The sequence below is a fragment of the Nanorana parkeri genome, unplaced genomic scaffold (genome assembly GCF_000935625.1).
Source record: "Nanorana parkeri isolate BGI_ZX_2015 unplaced genomic scaffold, ASM93562v1 scaffold64, whole genome shotgun sequence".
NCBI classification, from domain to species: domain Eukaryota; kingdom Metazoa; phylum Chordata; class Amphibia; order Anura; family Dicroglossidae; genus Nanorana; species Nanorana parkeri.
In genome coordinates this window covers 913,189-933,601 of record NW_017306332.1, presented here as the reverse complement: position 1 = coordinate 933,601, position 20,413 = coordinate 913,189, and the positions used below count along the sequence as shown (strand labels likewise).

Below are 20,413 nucleotides of genomic sequence, written 5' to 3'. Positions count from 1 at the left end.
CCATACATTCACGGATGGCTCCGCCCAGCTGTCAGAAGCAGGCTGTCGGCCGGCCGCTCGGCCAGCTTCGGCTTTCAGCACGGCTCAGCCAAGCCGAGGCATATGCGATCGGCTCAACTGAGCCGCTCGTCCGTGATCGGGAGCTGCACGGGCTATTGTGAATAGCCCGTACAGCACCCCCTCGGTTCTCTAGAACCGAAGGGGTCCTGGGGCCGAAGCTAGCCGAAGGATCGGCCGAAGCTACGGCCAGATCCTTCGGCAGCTTTGTGAATAGACCCCTAGGTGTTTGCAGTAGCAGAACCATGTGCATAGTCATGGTGTCTTGACACAACCACACTCTAATCTGGCAATCTCTTAGCATTTGTCAGTGCAATATTTCATTGCACCTGCAGCTCCCCTACATTTATCATACTTACTTAATAAATAAAACTAGTTGGACTCCTAAAAACTCACATGATGTAAAAGGTCCACAATGTGCTGTGTCTGCTCTACAGCTGATTCTTTGACAGAGTTACTGGAGTTTTAAACAAAACAGCAGGATTCATTGAAGTACAACTAATAATAGTTCCTGTATGACATAAACAAGTACCAAATCCAATTACCATTTGATGCATAAAGTACTCATAAAGTAAACAAAAAAACGCACCTACATGAGAGTGACAACTGAATTAAGGAGCAGAGCAGCATTATTGTCATACACTGGAAGCTGCATTATATGGATTTCCCTGGCAAGTTCCACTCGTATTTGTTGGACTTTATAGGGAGATTAAGAGAAAACTAAAGAGATGCACTTATAATAAAGTACTGCAGCACATTTTTTTTTTTTAATAGAAGGTTATAGTTCTACTTTAAAAATGCAGAAAAGACAATGAGAACAAAATTTGAGTTACTGCAAACAGCGACTAGTCAGAACTCTTTTTTAATTTCTATGTTAAATGTAAGGTGAATCCTTATTGGATGCTGTTGAAAATGTGGACATGTCAATTTTCTTAGTTGATCACAAACTTTTCATGAGTCTGTGAAATTCTTATATTTTCTAGCATATTGATCATATAGACTAGTCTAAACAAAACTTTCTTTTTAAAACCTGGATCAGTCATTACTGTGTATATTTTGGAATGTTTTTGGATATATTGGTACAAATATATTTCGTAATGAGCATCAACATTCTATGCTTTTGATCTGGACACTGCAAAGTAATCTGCTAGCAGTGTGGACCTCAATGGCCTACTGTAAAAGTGAAGTGTTCTATTAACTGTTAATTCAGACAGACTGTAGGAACTCCACCATAGACTATAATTTCGTTATAAATTCCAAACAACTATCACAAGGTGATTTAGTCTGTAAAACTCCAGAAAGATGGCATATTATGCTAATAGAATGCTTAAAACCTCCTTGTAGCCCAGATGAGAATGCTTTATAATTGCCATTAGCCCTTCCTGTGAGTTTTCCAGCTACTGCAACTGAACTGTCCCCCTGGACATAGATTTTGCACAACTTAAAAGTTCCCATAGGTAGGATAATTCACAGAGTCATTACTGCACAAATATAAACTGTTGCATAGATGAAAGTTTTACCCTCCCTGGTATAATCCAAGTAGTTGTAGTCGGTATAAGAGGCCATCCTAACACCTTGGGAACAAGGGGGGATTGGAAGTGCACTGTAACATGGTAAATGAAAGATTAAATAAATATCACCTCATTAGGGTAACATTTAATCCAGAGTAGTGTAGATCCTCCATGGCAGCCCTTGTGAAGTACCATTTGCAGTATAACTGCATCTATGTCAGCAGTAGCTCTGTAGTTGTCCGGTGTCCCACTTTCTACAGGACAGTCCCCCATTTTTGCAAATTGTCCCACTACTAGAGGGGGAGCAGCATAAAAGTAGATGGCATACAAAGCGCACCACCTTTTTTTACCTGTTTCAGGAACATGTCCTACCAATAGATCTGCACACATATTACTGCTATTAAAGATACTCACACTGAGTTGAGGAGCTGCTGCTGGAAGTCCTAAGGTAATATTGGGTAATGATGGAGATGTGTATAGACTTAGCAGATTCATCGACTTTTCATGATGAACAATATGTTGTTGGGAAACCAAGTGCTGTAACAGATTTAAAAAGTTGCAAAGTGTTACACTGATATATTACAATGGAAAAGTTCATATCAAAATTGCATTGTTTTTCAGTCAGTTTATTACTTCATTGGTCCCTCATCAGTGTTTGGTTTTAGAATGCTCAACATTCCCCTTGTATTCACAATTAAAATCTTAATTTTTGAATACCATATAGAAAAAAAGTTTTTGTAACTGCTCGAACTCGAGCTCCTGTTATGTTTGCTGATAGTTTGTACGGCTGATAAATGCGGAGAAAACGGCACACATGGCATTTTTATAAAGCAGTACATTTACCAAACCTTCACTGAAGATGAATCAATCAATTGTGTTTTAATGACATGTAGCATAAAGTTACCCCTGCAGTGAATGTTTAGTGAATATCACTTTCCCTGCTTTATACATATACCACAATGTATGTAAAAAATAATTTGATTATTTAATCACTACAAGTAATAACCACAGTTACCAGAATACTTCATTTTTACAATGGTGATCTTTAGGCCTCATTAACATGGGCGTGCACTTCCATACAGCATGTACGCCTGTGCAGAGACCTGCTCTCGGGAGGGACAGTTGCAGCATGTAATTGTGTGCAGCTGCCTCCTCCCATAGGCAGATACAGATGGCTGTACACATTTACACACCACACCTGCCCTCCCAGTAGCAGATCTCTTCATGGGCGTGCATGCTGTACAGGTGTATATGCCCATGTGAATGGGCCCATTAAGAAAAAGCAGAACAAGTAAGCATTGTAGTAACGGCTACAGTTGAGTGGCGCTGGTATCTCTGCTTTTACTGCTTGAGTCTCTAACAGAAAAAAAAGCTAGTGTGTAATATAGATTGGCACGCTCTTATGATATCCAAGCATCACTTCTGGGTGTCTTGAACCCTTAAAGTAAATTTTGTGCCAAAACATTTTTGGGATAGAGCCATCCGGTCACATTGGAGAGATTTCCCTTTACTTCCTATCCTGAAGACTCAACAGCATGTGACCAGATATCTTTCCAATGTGAGAGCTGTCCCCTCTTGAACAACTGTCACTGGAACAAGTGTCCCCATTGGAATAATTTCCCCTTTATTCCTGTTCTGCTGACAGCTTCATATCTTGGGTTCTCCCTCACTTTCACTTTCGGTGACAGTGGTCATCAGGACAAGTAAAGAGCGTGAATCTCTTTCTAGCGAGGACAAACGACAGCAATAAAAACAGGGTTTTCATTTTTCCCTACTTACTCTACCAAAAACTAAAAGAAAAACGTTCTAGTTTACAAATATTTTATTTTTATATTTATTTTATCTGCTGGCTCATTTAAATCAATTTCATTTTGCCACAGAAGACATAATTCCTGCAGAATCCATGCCTTCCACATGTGCTCTCACACATTCTTCCTTAAATTACGCTGTCTGTTTATAGCTTATTTCCTAATTCAGCAGCATTGCATAATAAGAGCCACACAGGCTCCATTAGAATTAGGAGCTATGCCATGATATTATCCCCAGGGGAGTCACATCCCTGAAAAAGAATACCCTGTGTAACAGTACGACAACAGTGACTGCTTTCTTCACAAACAAAAAGCATATGGGTCTGTGATAACAGACCACCACCGAGAAGGATCCAGCACACATAGGATTGACTAAGTAAATATAATAACTTGTCAAGCATGTAGAGTTTAGAAGGGCTGCTGGTTTTGTAATGGATCAATCTGGAATATCAATTAACTAGAGAAAATAAATTTTGCTAATGCTCGGCTGTCAGTGTATAGCACAGTAACACAAAAATACAGGATGTTATTCAAAAATGTAACCTTTCCTGGGCCGGTTTTGTTTTTAGATGCAGCTTATAGGAGCTCTTGGACAGAGGAGACGGGATGAGTAATTTTCTCTTTGACATTTGTGTGTACCCAGGGGCAGTATGATAAACAAGAAAAGGCTGCACAGTAGTAAAAGGTGTTACGTTACTGTATTTATAGTAAATCAAGAACTGGTCATTCATTGTTACATGTCATTAAACAATCTTCTTACTAGGATGGATGGCAGCCATTAACCTTTTTATTAGTCTTAGGCGGCAAATCGTTATAACCAGAAGGTAAAAGAAGTGAAAATACATTCAGATGTCCTAATGGGGACATTATTTTTATGGAATAGTCATATGGGAAAATACCTTCGATGCAGTTTGTACATTTAGAAAAAAATGAGCTTCTTACATAATATGTATTGAAAGCTGTAAATTTAACCACTAAGGTCCATGCAAAGTGTGCTGTGCAGCACCACAGTATAGATCTACTCTTACACTTTCACACTATATTATACATGTGTGCGTTTCCAGTTTCAGGAGAATGCGTACACATAGGGACGCACTCATGGACACTTGCTTTGATGAGTCTGTTAACAGTCACAGTGTATACATTGGCACAATGCTGGTGATCTCTGTAATTTGACAGTGATTACCGTACAAACTAATGTTTTCCAATTAAAGACAATGTTTACCTCGGCCCCTTACCGACAAATAGCAGAGCTAGGCTACTTCATTGTGCCAAAGCAGTTTGCGGCTGATTCTTAAAAAAAAAAAAATTCAACAGTAAAAGCCCATTGATGGGGACTGACCGCAATTATACAGGCACAAACTACTGCCAGTCATTAAAGGATTACAGAAAGATATAACCAATAAAATAAAACCAAACATATTTGTTGGAGTTTAAAATGCAACCCAGAACCTGCCTTCTCAAAACTGTTGTGCCCTGGCCCCAACCCCCGTTACATTATGATAAATGACAGCACAACTCACATTCTGCAAACCAGAGGAAACTCCTATTGTATTGTGGGAACTGAACTCTCTCTTGCACAGCTATGACATGATGATAAGGTGGAGGGCAATGCATATGAGTAAAAGCTCAAATTCTGGGTTCCAGTGTTTACCAACATTCTCTATATCGGCCACAGAGGAAAAATATTGGGGCCACTATTAAGAAATTTAAGTTTGATAGCCATATTTAAAAACAATGCAAAGCAAATCTTATTTTACAAAGCAGAGGCATTGCCCACTTTTGTGTAAAAATCATGCACATTGACTGTGACTGGTCTATAAAAATGGCAAGTAAATGATAAAGTAATCAACTTACCACAGGCAAAATACAGTATACATGGATCCTGAAGGAACTGGCCCACTATGCATCTATGTATGAATAACTAAGGAAAAGTGAATATGTATTTGTAAAATCCAAAACCTTTCACGTCTATGAGCTAAGGTGGCCATAGGTATGGCATAACGGCAAATTTTTTCATGTCTATGAGTACAAGCAAAACCAGAAATCTCTGGCAACTGGATGACTGGGGAAAACTAGATTATGCTTAACATGAAAACATTTTTAATTTTTTGATTGTTTGCACTTTACTTGTATTATCTTTGTCCTAAAGCCTCTCTCCTTTAGCACTATTGGGATTTGAAATTTTTTGCTACTTTTCCACAGTCTACTGGCATACAACCTAAGGTCAGTCCCATTATCAGCTATCAAATATGCTATTCCCTATTTTTCATTCCGTTGGGAATCACCTCCTTTGGGATCCAAATCAATGGCAAAATGACAGCTGGCCAGGCACATAATTAGCCATGTGGAAGCCGTCTAATAAAAAGTAAGAATTTTTGCTATAAAAATACTGTATTTCAATGTTATATTCCATCCTTTGGTCTTACAGTATAATTTGGTGATGGGCATTGGAACTGCACCCAGTTCTGTTGTGTTATTTTTAAAAGTCCACAGTACAGGCTGCAAAGCCAAGACATATATAGTAATATAGCACATTGATTTTTTCTTTTTCCTTCCTCACCATTTCTGCAGTAGTGATGAAAAAATAGGTGATAAACTAGAACTCGGTATATAAAATATTCCTGCTGCTACTTATCAAAGGACACCTCAACTTCTTTTTATACTTTATGAAAGCGAATGAGTACCGTAGGCGGTATACTTATAAACACGATAACATGTTGTTAAGAGGTTTAATCACTTTGCTGTCACACCTGGTACATCTGACAATTCTTATTTTCTTCTTCTCTAAGCAAAGTTAAAGTGACACTAAACTTAGGAGTTCAATCTTAAAAATGCATTTAAGTATCTCAACTATTAACAAAAATGTATCTTATTTGTATATCACTCAACTGTAGATCCTGACACTGGCCTTCCTTCTGGTGGGTGACTACTTTTGTTCCCCATGCTCCCTGTGTGTAATGTAAAGTAGCCACCACTCCAAGCTCACTCCCGTGATGGACTACAATCTCACGTTTAGTTTACCAATTTGTATTGAGATTATCACAGGAGTAAAGTTTGTGTGACGACAAGCGCACTCAACAGTGGGAAATCAAGGGGAAAACGGCAGACCCAAAATGGATAAATCCAAACCGTATTAGGTGCAGCTCCTTTACAAACAGGTAGAGGTGTCCTGTGACTGTGCTGAAAGATAAAAACGGAAGAAAAGAGCACTACCACCTAGCGCAATAAATGTGGTAACAAGGAAGAAATATGAAGGAAAGTATGTTGCACATACATAAGTGAAGAATGCACAAATGTAACAATCATCAGGGATATAAACTCATTCTGAAATATCAATTAGTAGGAAGGCTCTAAGGTCAGGAGTAGTAGATACCCAGGAGTGTGGCTCATCTGACAGTGAGATCAAACAAAAAGAGACGATCATGCACTGACTGTGTAAATCTGTGAAACATTTATTGAAATCTAAAAAAGAATTACACCCACACTAAGAGAGTTGGAGGAGATGCTATATGAACTGGCTGGAAAATGGTGCTGGTTCTGCAATGGAGCCACAGCTAGGAAAACTGAAGGACTGTAGGTATGCCACCTGTATTCAGGCCCACCGGGGGAGGGTAGAGAAGAAGAGCTGTGCAAAGTACTGGCTGGAACATGGTGCAGGTTCATAACTGAGCCCAAACTGGGAGGACCAGAGGACTGGGAGAAAGGACCATGGCGAAAGGACCTTCCTCCAGAAAGAAATCCAGGGCAGTGGAAGGAGGGGGGGAGGGGGAGAGGACTTTCTTCTTCTCTGTTTCCTGGTTTGATGTAGAGGTTTGGTACCTCAAAATGTGTTGCCATCCCCCCTGCACCTGATCTTTTTCGCCTTGGTCCTTTCTCCCAGTCCTCTGGTCCTCCCAGTTTGGACTCGGTTAAGAACCTGCACTGTGTTCCAGCCAGTACTTTGCACAGCTTTTCTTCTCTATGCTCCCCCGGTGGGCCTGAATACAGGTGACCTATCTACAGTCCTTCGGGATTCCTAGGTGTGGCTCCATTGCAGAACCAGCACCATTTTCCAGCCAGTTCATACAGCGTCTCCTCCATCTCTTTTCCCCCATCGGTTTGGACATAGAAGAACCTGGCCATCCTCTGCACTAACATGCTGAGGCTGCAAGAGATCGGACCCAAGAACACATGAGCACAAAAATCTGCATTTATCAATTACCCAGAGAGACTTTCCAGCTACACAGTGTGCGTACGATTCTTTTTTAGATTTCTGTAAATGTTTCACAGATTTACACGATCAGCGCATGGTTGTCTTTCATGTTTTATCTCACTGTCAGATGAGCCACACTCCTGAGTATCTCCTGCTCCTGACCTGAGAGCCTTCCTACCGATTGATGTTTCAGAACAAGTTTACATTCCTGATGATTGTTACATTTGTACACTCTTCACTTATGTGTGTGCAGGTGGTGGCGTTTCTTCTTCTTTTTTATCTTTCTGTCCATCACAGGAGTGAGCTTGGAGCGGTGGCTACTTTACAACACACATAGGGGCCACAGAGAACAAAAGTAGCCACCCTCCAGAAGGAAGGACAGTGTCAGCACCAATTCAGAGATGATTTCCAGATCTACAGCCGAGTGATACACAAATAAGGTACATTTTTTTAAATAGTTAAGGTACTTGAATGCATTTTTAAGATTTAACGCCTGAGTTTAATGTCACTTTAAAGTTGTGATTGTTGGCCCTTATAAGGAGCCAAGGGGTCTATATATTTAGGAGATTGTTCACCTCTAGTGTAATCTGTCAAGTCATTCTACATAATCTCACTTTCTAACCTGCCATTAAATTATGCTCTTTTATTAATTCAAAACACAGAAATAACTGCAGGTAAAACCTATTAAGGATTTGGAATCTGAGCGAGAACAATATTTGACTTCTAAGTGGCAAACATTTTTTTATGTATTTTTACTACAGCAATGGAAAACTCAACACCCCATTCCATAGTGTAGGGCAAACCTGAAACGTGATAAACATATACCAACAAAACATTGTACTGCTTAATTAGAAGAGCTTGTGTTACTGAATTTCCTTAGTGACAGACAGATCTGCAGTAGAGCTGGGTCTAATGGGTACCTGAAGCATCAAATCTTTCATTACTGAATGCTCACTTCCTAATTGTCTAATTGTGTAGTAATGAAGTCTTTATTCTTCCACCTCAATTTGACATCTCTGGCTTTTTACACAAAGAGTTACAAGATAAAGCCACATGTAAGCTATCAGTGTAACATTATTTTCTCTTCTGGCGTCCACAGGGGGCTACTAATCAGTGGGCAGGGGTCAAACACCTGCCCCCAGGATCACAGTTCACCAACAATTAATTTATTATGAATGGGAAGCCTGGAAGTAGATGTGTCTGAGTCTCTGAGTGGATGTCCTGCTGGTGACCTTCACATTCTGCTGTACAAGCACATTTCAGTGCTTACTGAAAGCAGCAATACAGTTAGAAAGGTGATATTTATATTGGAAGAGGGAAACATAGCATTTTTTATCTTGTGACAAAGTGAAAATACAAAATGTACACAATAAATGTATGTGAAATACAGTTTTCTCCAATTGAAATGAATTGATTCATCACACACGTTATTTGTTATGTAAGGTTGAATAAGGCAAGGTACACACACACATAGAGAAAAAGGAAAGTCAAATTCCACCTTTTAATAAGAGTAATTAAAATCAGTCCCTCAGCAGCTTAATAAATAAACAAAGCAGCTCTAGGTTGCAATATTCACCTTCTCTTTGGCACTGTCCCTGCCGACTACTTTTTTGGGTTGAATGACAACCTTCATCAGCCAACCTGCTTCCTGTGAGCCCTGACCATCATGGACCAGCCCTTTTGGGGCATGTGATCATAAGAGAGAGGCATCCCAATTAAATACATTTTAAGTTCAGGTACAAAAAAATGTGAAAACGCATTGTATATACATATTCATAAGAGCATTATCCTAACTCCTAATTCAGTGTAGGATATTGAGCCATGATATTTTGTTTTTCAATTGCTGGCCCCTCTGTGGTCCTGTCCCTTATAGCAATGGCATGAGCCACTTTGACTAGCTACTCCTATATCAGTCATGGATTCATATTCAAAAACTTTTTTTCCCTGATCCCTCAGTTAATTTATTTATTCCTGCTGCAAGAAAGCAGAAATGGGCCAGTATGCAACTTCGGCATTGATACTATAACTTCTATAAAAAAATATTTTTAAAAAGCCTGCCCACCTGGGGGTTACAGGGTTATACTGCTATGACTGAAAGTGCTGTGAATTAGCTGAGTAGTTGGCAGTGTGTGTTGCCCATTCCTATGGATCCTAATATATTAAAACTTTAGTGCTTTTGAACTGTAGTCAAAAATGTGTGTCCGTTTTAGGTGAAGCAACACAGAATCTGATCCTCCCCTGGATCTTTGAAAGATCTCCTGATACCTGGAATAGGGATCTGTATTTAATTACATTTTTTATAGTTTTGAATATTTGAGCACAATGTAAGAATAAACAAAAAATCACCCGTATTCAAAATCATTGTCTCCCCAGTCTCCACCACCTGTAGTAACCAATATTGTGTACATACACATAACCAGTGCTAATTACCCAAGAATATGGTAAGCCATGGTTCCAATAGTATTTCAATCATAAAAGAATTGCCTTCCAAAGCTGTCTGCCAAGCAGTCTGCTATATCCATGCCAGGGATGAGGGAGAAGCTACCAAAGGGAGTCTGGGGAGTTTTCAAGATCCAATGGGTTATTCTAATTATCATGATTGATTTTGTGTTTCAAGTTAAACGTTATTTAGAACATACTCTATCCTGGAATAAATGATTAAATTGTATTTTCCAGATACATGATTTATAGATGCTGACTGTTATTAAATGTATTTTTTTATTAGGGTATTAGTTATTAGACATGTGCACTGCCAAAAAATGTGCTTAGTTTCGTTTCGTTTTAAATTCGGATTTGTGTTATTTCGTTTTTCGGGATTCGGGTGTGAAAGTCAATTCGGATTCGGAATTCGGATTCGGACGAAATTCGTTAGCGGTAGTTCGTTCGAACGTTCGTTTCGTTTCTTATTCATTTCGTTCATTCGTTCATTCGCAGCAAAGCGACATTTGAGGGGGAAAAATGTTTTCTCCTCTATTGCCACTTTGCCCGAACGAAACGAATAAGAACAGAAAACGAAACGAACGTTCGAACGAACTACCGCTACCGAATTTCGGTAACGGAAATTCGGATTCGTTTGCATTCGTTATATCTGTAATTCGGAATTCGGATACATCCGAATGTCCGAATTTCCGAAAATTCGTCCGAATTTCGATTCGTAACAAAACGAATCACACATGTCTATTAGTTATATCTCTTGCTCCAATTCGCCATAACTGTCAGTTTAAGGAACAGCAATGTATAAGCTATAATTATGTCTTCTTACCTCAGCATGTAAGCTGGATGGTGATGTTGAGTTTTCATTCTCTACACCCATGCCAACTGGGCCATTATTTGGGGAGCTGGGTCCAGATACTGGAGAGCTGCTGCTAACTGAAGACTCTACAACACAAATAAAGCAGCCAAAATAAATAAAAGGAACATATAAACAAAGCAAGCATAATTAGGTATAACATATATAGTACATTTATCATGAAATTAAACATATGTGATCAGGTATACACTATGTTCTATACTCTGTATTCAGGTAGTTTTTAATTTCTGTTGCTATTCCAACTAATATAATGGGTTATACCTCTCCCTTATTTTTATTACTACTACTACAACGATCACTTTCTAACAGACGAACATGATATATCTTTGTACAGTTCTCTGTGAAGAAAACTGCTGTATTTAACCGTTACAGGGCTCCACAATAAGCACTGCATGTTCTTATAACAATTAAAGGGTATACTAAAATCTGATATATGGCAGTGTACCAGTCCTTAGATGTGGTGGCTACATACATTTTTGTTTTTAAGGTTTTTTTTCCTTTATTTTCATCTGCTGATCATTCCATTAAAATACATCCTGTCCTAGAGTGACAATGCTTACTCACCATACTGTATCCATAGATAAGCCTAGAACAGGGGTACAGAGGCCTCCCCTCTTCTATAACATAGAGAGGAGGGATTCTGTAGTTCTCAGAGATAACTGGGACTGATGTAACTAATAAAACTGTAACACCATGCTTTCAACAGTATAATTACTTAACAAAATGGGACAAATAAGAGAAGTTAAAGTGACATTAAACCCTCAGATTTTTTAACATAAAACAATACTGTAATTTGTGCCTTACTGTAATCCATGGTAGTTTCCCTTCTCTTTGCTGCTCTTCCTTTTAAATCCGTATCTCTTCTCATGCTCTGCAGAACTTCTGTTTTGCAGCAGACTGGCTTGTCTCAGGAATGGATACACAGTGTCTGTGTGTAGGTTTCTATAGGCTTGTAACTTGAGCCAGCACTACAGGAAGAGGCCCTGAGCTGAAAAGGGAAGTTCTCCCCAAGCATGAGAAGACATGAGGATTTAAAAGGAAGAGCAGCAAAGAGAAGGGAAACAACCATGGATTACAGTAAGGCACACATTACAGTATTGGTTTATGTTAAAAAATCTGAGGGTTTAATGTCACTTTAATTGTTAGTTTATAACTACATTCATAATATAATTATCTGAATCATTGCACAATATATTACTGATATATTTCATTTCTCCATCTGGAATATTAGTGGTCAGTCTGGTGCACACATGGGAACTGGTAGTTTCATGCATGGTTGAGCTTACATTACTACTGGGAGGTTTGTGGCACCTTGTTGTTTTATGGTAGTAGTGTCATTCTACATAGAAGACATCCATCAATCTAGAGTTTCACTAATCTGTATGTACATCTCTTGTTTAACTTGCGAACACTTTATTAATGATCTGCCAAGCCATCTGATTGACTGCTTATCACATGGCAAGATGGCAGCAAAACGCTCACTCTCCCTCAGAAATGCTATGTCTGTAGGAAGCTGCTTGCTCCATATTGCACTTACATTCCCCCAAAGCACTATGACTATTTATGTCTACATAAAATCCCTGTTCACATCTAGGTGTTTTGTCTTTCAGAGCTAAGCATGACAAAACGCTCAAGACAAAGAATCCCATTCATTTCTATGGCCCCTGTTCACTCCTGAGCATTTTGTAGCAAGCAGAAAAACGCATGTCGCTGGAAATAGCACATGAGATACTTTTTGGCAGATTAGAATGCTTTTTGGTTCCATAGACTTCAATGGAAAACTATGTGCGACAAAACGAGCATAAATGCTTGAAAAGCGCATTTTCAGGTGTTTCCCATTGAAGTCTGCGGGACCAATAAGTGCTATAATCTGCCAAAAAGTAACTCATGTCTCTCGGGAACCCCTCCTCCTCTGTTTAACCAAATATTTTTTTTTTGCCTTCTGCAAAGGAGTCGTTCAGAACATTCTCACCAGAATGGTGACTACAACCAATCAGCTGCAGTCACTGTTCAGATATCCTGACAGCAGCACACCCACCGATGTCAGAATACAATAGCGCGGCAGGAAAGATTCGCCCATCCACATTGTTTAGCATGGATAGGGGAATTAAGCGTTTTTTCTCGTTCAGCCTGTGGGGATGAGCAAGAAAAAAATGACTAGTGTATAGCCAGCAATCTCGATCAGGGTTAACAAACACTTGAAACTGTTTAAACACATTCAACAGCCAGAATGAAGCATGACAGTGTATTTACAGAGTAAGAAAATGTCACGGGTATCATGACATTAGGACATGAGGAGTTTACTTGTGTCACCAAGATAAACAATGTAGATTTACAGAGGTCATAATAACATGCTATTAATCTAGAGGGTAAAGTCTGCCACTGTTCTGTCCTTCTGTGTATTCATATACTAAAACATCCCACTAACTTCATATTAACATCTGATAGAAAAAAGAACCCATTACAAGCACAAAATATTTCATCACTATAAACATTTCACATGCTTCAACTGACAATATTATGAAATAATAAATGTACATGTTTATGTAGGCTATGCCATTTTTTGTATCATTCAGTGAACCTTTGTGGAATATGGAACCTTCTGTGAAGAAAGAACATTCTCATATTCTCATGCAGATCATTTTAGGAACATTTCATGGTACAAATGAAAGAGATTGGTAAAAAAAAAAAAGGTGAAACACAAATGCAATTGTGCCACCCTAAGTAAAGTTGTTTTTTTGCAGATTCCGTCACATTTAGGCACTATGGGGTCTATTCACAAAGCTGCCGAGGGCAGCCGAGTGAATGACCGATCAGAAGTGAAGTGATCCGAACACCGTTCGGCTATTCACTTCAGGCTGGTACGGCTGATTTCAGCCGTATATCAGCTGAAATCAGCCGTACATCGGCTTGCTTCGTGTGGCTTCGGATCAGCCGAACATGCTCAGCATGTTCGGCTGACCTGAAGTGCAGAAGGAGTTCGACTCCGGCAGGCTTCACACTGCTGTTCGGGCTATTCTGAAAGATCCCGAACAGCAGTGAGAGAATAGCCGAATGCCGCCGAGCGGCATTTGGCTCGGCTGTTCTGCTCGGTCCCTCAGAGGCACCGAGCAGAACAGAAAAAGAGTGAAAAAAGTAGAAAAAAGTAAATAGAAAACGATTGTGCAGAGCTAGCAGTGACAGCTAGCTCCGCCCAATAGTTTCCTATTGTCCGGCGGCTCTGCTGCTGTAAAAAAAAAAAAAAAAATAAAAAATTAAAAAAATCTCCCGGGCACTCTGGGAGCCCCCCGCTCCCGGCCGCCAAGAAGAGAAACCCCGCTGTGTCTTTTTTTTTTTTTATTCTGACACGAGCGATGTCAGAATAGAGAAAAAAAAAAAACCCATTCAAAAGCATTGAGAGTTTACTATTGGCTATTTCAATTTGCAATAGCCAATAGTAAACTAGCATTGTTCCCGCCCTCTGCTGGTGGACCTGGTGGGGAACTGCAAAAGAGGGCGGGTACAATGCTAGTTTACTATTGGCTATTGCAATAGAAATAGCCAATAGTAATGTCCCAATGCTTTTGAATGGGACTTTTTTTTTTTTTTTATTCTGACATCGCTCCGTGTCAGAATACAGAAAAAAGACACAGCGGGGTTTTTCTCCTTGGCGGCCGGGAGCAGGAGACTCCCGGGGCGCCAGGGAGAGTCAGATGCTTGGAGATCAGTGTCCCTGGTTAGCAACCAGGGACGCTGATCTCTCTGAAAGTGGCCGGAGCCAGCCGTAAGATCACGGCTGGCTCCGCCCAGCTGTCAGAAGCAGGCTGTCGGCCGGCCAATGGCCGGCTGCTCGGCCAGCTTCGTCTTTCAGCACGGCTCAGCCGAGCCGATGCATATGCGTTCGGCTCGGCTGAGCCACTCGGCCATGATCGGGAGCTGTACGGGCTATTGTGAATACGGCCAGATCCTTCGGCAGCTTCGTGAATAGACCCCTCACTGTAAAACATTACAGGTTTTTGTACAGGCCAGGGTTTAGGTATTGAATTCCTAGCATTAGGACTACTGTTACCCCAGCTGTCAGAAGCAGGCTGTCGGCCAGCCAATGGCCGGCCGCTCGGCCAGCTTCGTCTTTCAGCACGGCTCAGCGCTCGACTGAGCCGCTCGGCCGTGATCGGGAGCTGTACGGGCTATTGTGAATAGCCCGTACAGCACCCCCTCGGTTCTCCTGAACCGAAGGGGTCCTGGTGCCGAAGCTAGCCAAAGGATGGGCCGAAGCTACGGCCAGATCCTTCGGCAGCTTTGTGAATAGACCCCTATGTTTCTTTTCTGCACACTACTTCTGGTTCCAATAAACCTTGACATCTTAAATGTTCACCAACCAAACTAACGTCCCTCAACGTAAACCTTTAAGGCTAGGTGTTGCCCAATATTTTGACTGCCAAACTGCAACGTGAAGCCTGCCAACTAATTGCAAGTGTATTGGACCATTCAGCTTGGTACATTAAACATACCTGGTATTTGGAGGTGTATTAAAAGGGTCATAACCGCTCTACCAAGTGCCCCTGCATCTTCGGGCAAACCCAAAAAAAAACACTGCAAGGGTTAAGTGCTCATTTTTGCAAAGGAGATTGAAAAAAAGCACTTTATCTTACTTAATTCCCGCTCCACCAGCTAACTTGTCTCCTCACTGTTCTGGCTGTTGGAATGTCCCTGGGCATCCTCATGTCTAATGTAGAGTCTATGGAACATGCATTAGACGTGATGACATAAGCAGTCCTAAGACGGCTGGAGCGTAGGAAGAAGAAGATGTGGGGACCAGGCTAGCAGCGTGGAGAAAGTCGGTGGGAGCGGGGATCTAGTAAGTAAAAGAGCCTTTTGTCAGCGCCCTTGTTGCCATGGCGCCCTGTGCGGCCGCACTGCTCGCACACCCCTAAGGCCGGCCCTGGCTGTACCCTAGGCATAAGAACTTAACCATTACAATGCAGAGGTAGCACCAAGGGTAGTTTTTTGGTTTGCTAGAGATGGACTTTAAATGGAGCCCTTACCTTTTAGCCTTACTTCTAACACTTACAGCTGCATTTTACCCCCTCCCCCCCAAAAAAAAAAAATTATGAGTATGTGGGACTTTTATAGAAGAAGAGATGTACTGAGGCTGATTTACTGAAGGGATTGATAATGCTCACATAATAAAGTGTGTAAAGATTCCCAACAATTATCAAATGTTGTGAACAGAAAATGCCTGCTCACTTATTTAATCTACACATGACTGAATAATTGATGTGACTATACCCACAATTTATTGTGTGAACATTCTCACATTCTTAGCAAATCAGCTTCATTGTGTGTCTTCTGCAAAAAAAAAAATAGTGCAAACAAAAAAAATTCACAGTACACTCACCAGCCAGTCTGCAAAAAACAAATTACACAGTCTAACTATTAGGGTTAATAACAGAAGTTTTTAGTTGCACAACTTTTGCAAAATATGTGGAAGCCACACTGACCTCTGTGTAGTGTGGTCCTAACTCATATCTATGAAAGCCTCCATCTTGAAGCAGGTACACCTGCAGGTAACTCATTCCTCCCTGTGTAAAGCCCCTCCATGTGCACATTACTTTAAAAGCTAGTCATAAATTGATTTCTGCAGTTGCCATTGATTCACTTGTTGGATTTGGTGTGGGGACACACTGGGGGCTTCAGCTGCCATTGTGATGTGCTGGGCTTCTGGTGTGTCCCTGTGCCTATAAGAAGGAATAGCAATGTGGCTTCCACATCTTTTGCAAAAGTTGTGCACCCAAAACCTCTGTATTTAACCCAGTTAGTTAGACAGTGTAATTTGTTTTTCGCAGACTGGCTGGTGAGTGTGCTGGGAATTTTTTGGGTTTGGGTTTTATCTGCAAAAAATATTCTTGCCTGCCTGCTTGCAGACTGGAACAATTTCACCTTAGTGGGAATCTGGCAAAAAGGTATTCAAATATAGCTGAAACAATCAAAATTGTTATATAAAGCCTGTGTTATACTCATTATATAAAACATTTTACACCTCTTACCTGCAACTTCAAATATTCTCTTTTTATATGAACTGGTGACATTGCCATCTTTTCTTCTAAGTAAAGGGCTACTTCTCCTCTCTGCTACCTTCTGTTTTAATCGAGAACGAACCTTCAAATTGGGCTCTGAAGCTGAATGAGAATTATCAGATTTAGAATCAGCTTTATTGCTCAGGTATGTGCAAGCATATAAGGAATTTGTCTTTGGTTTAAAATTTAAAGGATGTAATATGACACTCAATGTACTTTGCATATAGATAAACATTTATAGTTATGTGTGCACCAACAAAGACAATTACACACTGCTTTACAAAGTACTGGTAATACATAGTCTATTATTTATGCTGTTTCATTCCAGTGTCTGCCAATAAAGGCTGGCCACTCTGGCCCCAGGTACAGTCAAGGACTCAAAAAGAGCTGCACCCCTGTAATTACTCCTCAAGTATTCTGGTTTTTAGAAAAAAAATGCTGGGCACAACTACCAGACCAAGAGATTCTCCTAAAACCTACCAAAAGTGATCAGAACTATTTCCACTCTGCTGCTCGCTATGCCACAACCGGATTTGTCCACACATTCAGATGTTATTTGAGCATTGTTAAAAACATGGTTAGGGGATTGTTTAAAAGAAATATAGGGGGCTCTTCATTAAGCTGCCAAAGGCCACCGAATGAATAACGGCTATTCACTGCAGCCGCATATGGCCTTTCTTAGCCGTACATTGACTGCATTCGGCCCATATGCCTCAGACGATGCAACATCTGGATTAGCTGAGGCGAACGTTTGACAGTTCATTCTCTGATGTTCACCACTATTCTCCAAGGGGCAAAACAGCAGTGAGTGAATTGCCAAACATTCAACTCAGCATTCGCTTCAATCATGTTGACTTCAGAGGTAGTGCAGCAGAATGAAAAACGTTATGTAAAAAAAAACAGCAATCCATACCAGACCCTTTATCTCTACTAGGAATGTGTTTCCCTACAAAGTCATATCAGACCCTTAAGCTCTCATAGGAATTTAAGGGGGACCCCAATACCAAAAAAAGAAAGAAAAAACATAGGGTCCCCCTAAAAAGCTCCTTAATCTGAGCAGTGGCCTGACAGAGCTGGAACGTGGGCGTGATGTCATGACACGTTCTGCCCCATTTGTTTACAGGAGGACAGAGAGCTGGCATGTAATGAAAACAAATGGGTGGAGCGAGTCATGATGTCACAACTCACTCCCCTCATTTGTTTACATTCGGCTCAAATCTGTAATTTTGCGGTGGGAGTTTGCGGGCATCGTAAGAGTCAGCAAGCGACAGGGCTTTTTTTATTTAGGCGTATCAGCGAACATCGTTCATTGTTGACAAGGATCTGCATCACTGGATGACGTAATCGATCTTTGGATTGCATTGATGGACAATTGTTTTTTTGTTACCTATTAAAGGACTTGTCAAAAACTGGCTTTTGTATTTTGTTCAAATAAATAACTTTTTTTAGGGTGTTGTGTGTTTATTTACCATTTTATTTACTCTTTTGGTGAATGACTAGGGGTAACAACTACCTCTTGCTCATTCACAAGGGAGGGGGAACGGTATCTGGGTGCCACTTTTATGAAAGGAGGCACCCAGATGCAGATGAGCCCCCCTGCTCCTCTGGAAAAGCACCCACCCCATGTCGAGATCATGTGGCCTGGTATGATGTGGCGGGGCGCACGCTCACCCCCATGCTTTCCTGCTCTGCCAGGCCATTGCTTGGACTAAGGGTCTGGTTTGGAGTTTTAGAGGAGCCCCGCTTTTTTCTTTTTAAGTTTTGGGCATTTAGGTCCCCCTTAAAATTCGTACCAGACCTAATGAGTCTGGTATGAATTGGGAGGGGAACCCCATGCTGTTTTGTTTTTAATTCTCATTTTTAACAACATTCCATTGCCTTAGTCCACTTTGGCGGACCATTCTCCCTGCTGTGGCAGTTTGTTCGGCTTTGCCGACCCAAAGCATACTTGTTCAGCTTGCCTGAGTTCGGGTGTTTAGTTTGGCTGCTGTATGCGTTTTTGAGAATAGCGTGTATAGGAGCCCCTCAGTTCGGCTGAACCGAAAGGTTTCTGCAGCCGAAGTGAATGTTCGGCTAAATCCTTCGGCTCTTTAGTGAATAACTCATAGTTTCTTCTCAATGTGTATTCATGGGAGACTCCCCTGCCAGCCACTCACTAATATGAGGTATGCTCCTTCTACTCAGAAAGAAGGCTGTTCAGTATTCACCAGAGAGTTGCTGAACTTCTATGTCAATGTGTTTAATGCCCGGTGGCACTGATTGCCTTCCTATTTTTACCACGCACTTTTCACTCTTTGCATTTCAATCACATCAGCACTAGAAACTTTTCTTTATATATTCACATCTCTAAATTTGTCAGCCTGCTGAGAAGGTAACCTTGCATAACATAAATTATTGAAATGAAAACATGCAATCTGGAGCTGAAAGAAATACATGAATATTCTGTGATTTAGCTCGATAAGCAACACGAGAAAAAATTGAATAATTAGTTCCAAAATAAAAAGGCATAAAAATAAAGAAAATTATAAAGAACTGTTTAGTGATCTTTCCTAGAACTTCAATGTTTATAAACTTCAGCTGTAAAGTGGTTGATTACTACCCGTTTATATACAATAAATATCACTCTGCTAAATCACTGCTGGAGGCAGTAGGGGAAGGAGTCAGCTGCTTGACTGATAGCTGTGTGTCTGACTTCCTGTTCCAGTTCAAGAAAAACTACGAACTGTGTGCATCTCAAATTGCCATACATTACTCCAGTGCAATTTCAGAAAATCAACATCCTTTTCTGTAAAACAAAAATATGTTGATCTCATGACTGTTATGTTGAAGAACTGAATAATTAGGAACATAATTTTTGAAAGATTACAATCACCAATGACCATTTGGGAAGTTCAGTGTAGGATGGCCCAGGGACTCTACAGTCTTTTTACACCTTAAAGAGGCCCTGTCTGCTTGCCCATTTGGCTCACTTACTCCTCCACTATATACTTATATTTACATAACTTCATTACTGATACTTCTTTCATGGCTGCTGATACAAAATACTGGGTGTTTCTGGGTACTGGCAGCCTCTTACCATTATGCTGTGATCCTATTGTGGTCTCTTCTCATGATGCTGTGCTCGGGCCTAATGGACTATAGCCAGGCCTGAACAATGTCACATGATGGAGGGGGTGACATCACTGCTCCCTCTAAGCTCCAACTTCACCAAACACAGTGTATTTTGCAGTGACTACATAAGAATAAGTAGGGATTGGTGAACAATGTGAATGGGAGTATAAGGTGGTTGGTGGGCGGAAGTTATACAGACACTTTGACTTTGCTCTGAATGGGGAAGGAGACAGGGCCTCTTTAAGGAGAAAGGACATACCTTTGAGGAGTATGGGGTGCACATTTTGGACAGAGGATAACTGGCTTCGGGGTGTAGACCTTTGACAGCCCATCCCACCCACATAATTTGAAATAATTCACACCGT

The 20,413-nt window shown here is 40.7% G+C and overlaps 1 protein-coding gene across 6 annotated transcripts in view; it reads right to left on the bottom strand.

Annotated features, from left to right (window-relative positions):
• HDAC9 (histone deacetylase 9) overlaps positions 1-20,413 on the bottom strand; it is a 145,642-nt gene that overhangs the window by 31,231 nt on the left and 93,998 nt on the right. For 4 of the 6 annotated variants that reach the window (XM_018576318.1, XM_018576319.1, XM_018576321.1 and 1 more), the window contains 3 exons: positions 16,908-17,039; positions 10,834-10,949; positions 1,983-2,105 (listed from right to left, as the gene is read on the bottom strand). In XM_018576318.1, coding sequence (XP_018431820.1) covers positions 1,983-2,105; positions 10,834-10,949; positions 16,908-17,039 — 371 coding nt within the window. The remainder of the gene's footprint in view (positions 1-1,982; positions 2,106-10,833; positions 10,950-16,907; positions 17,040-20,413) is intronic. The other 2 variants (XM_018576324.1, XM_018576323.1) reach the window with 1 other exon arrangement.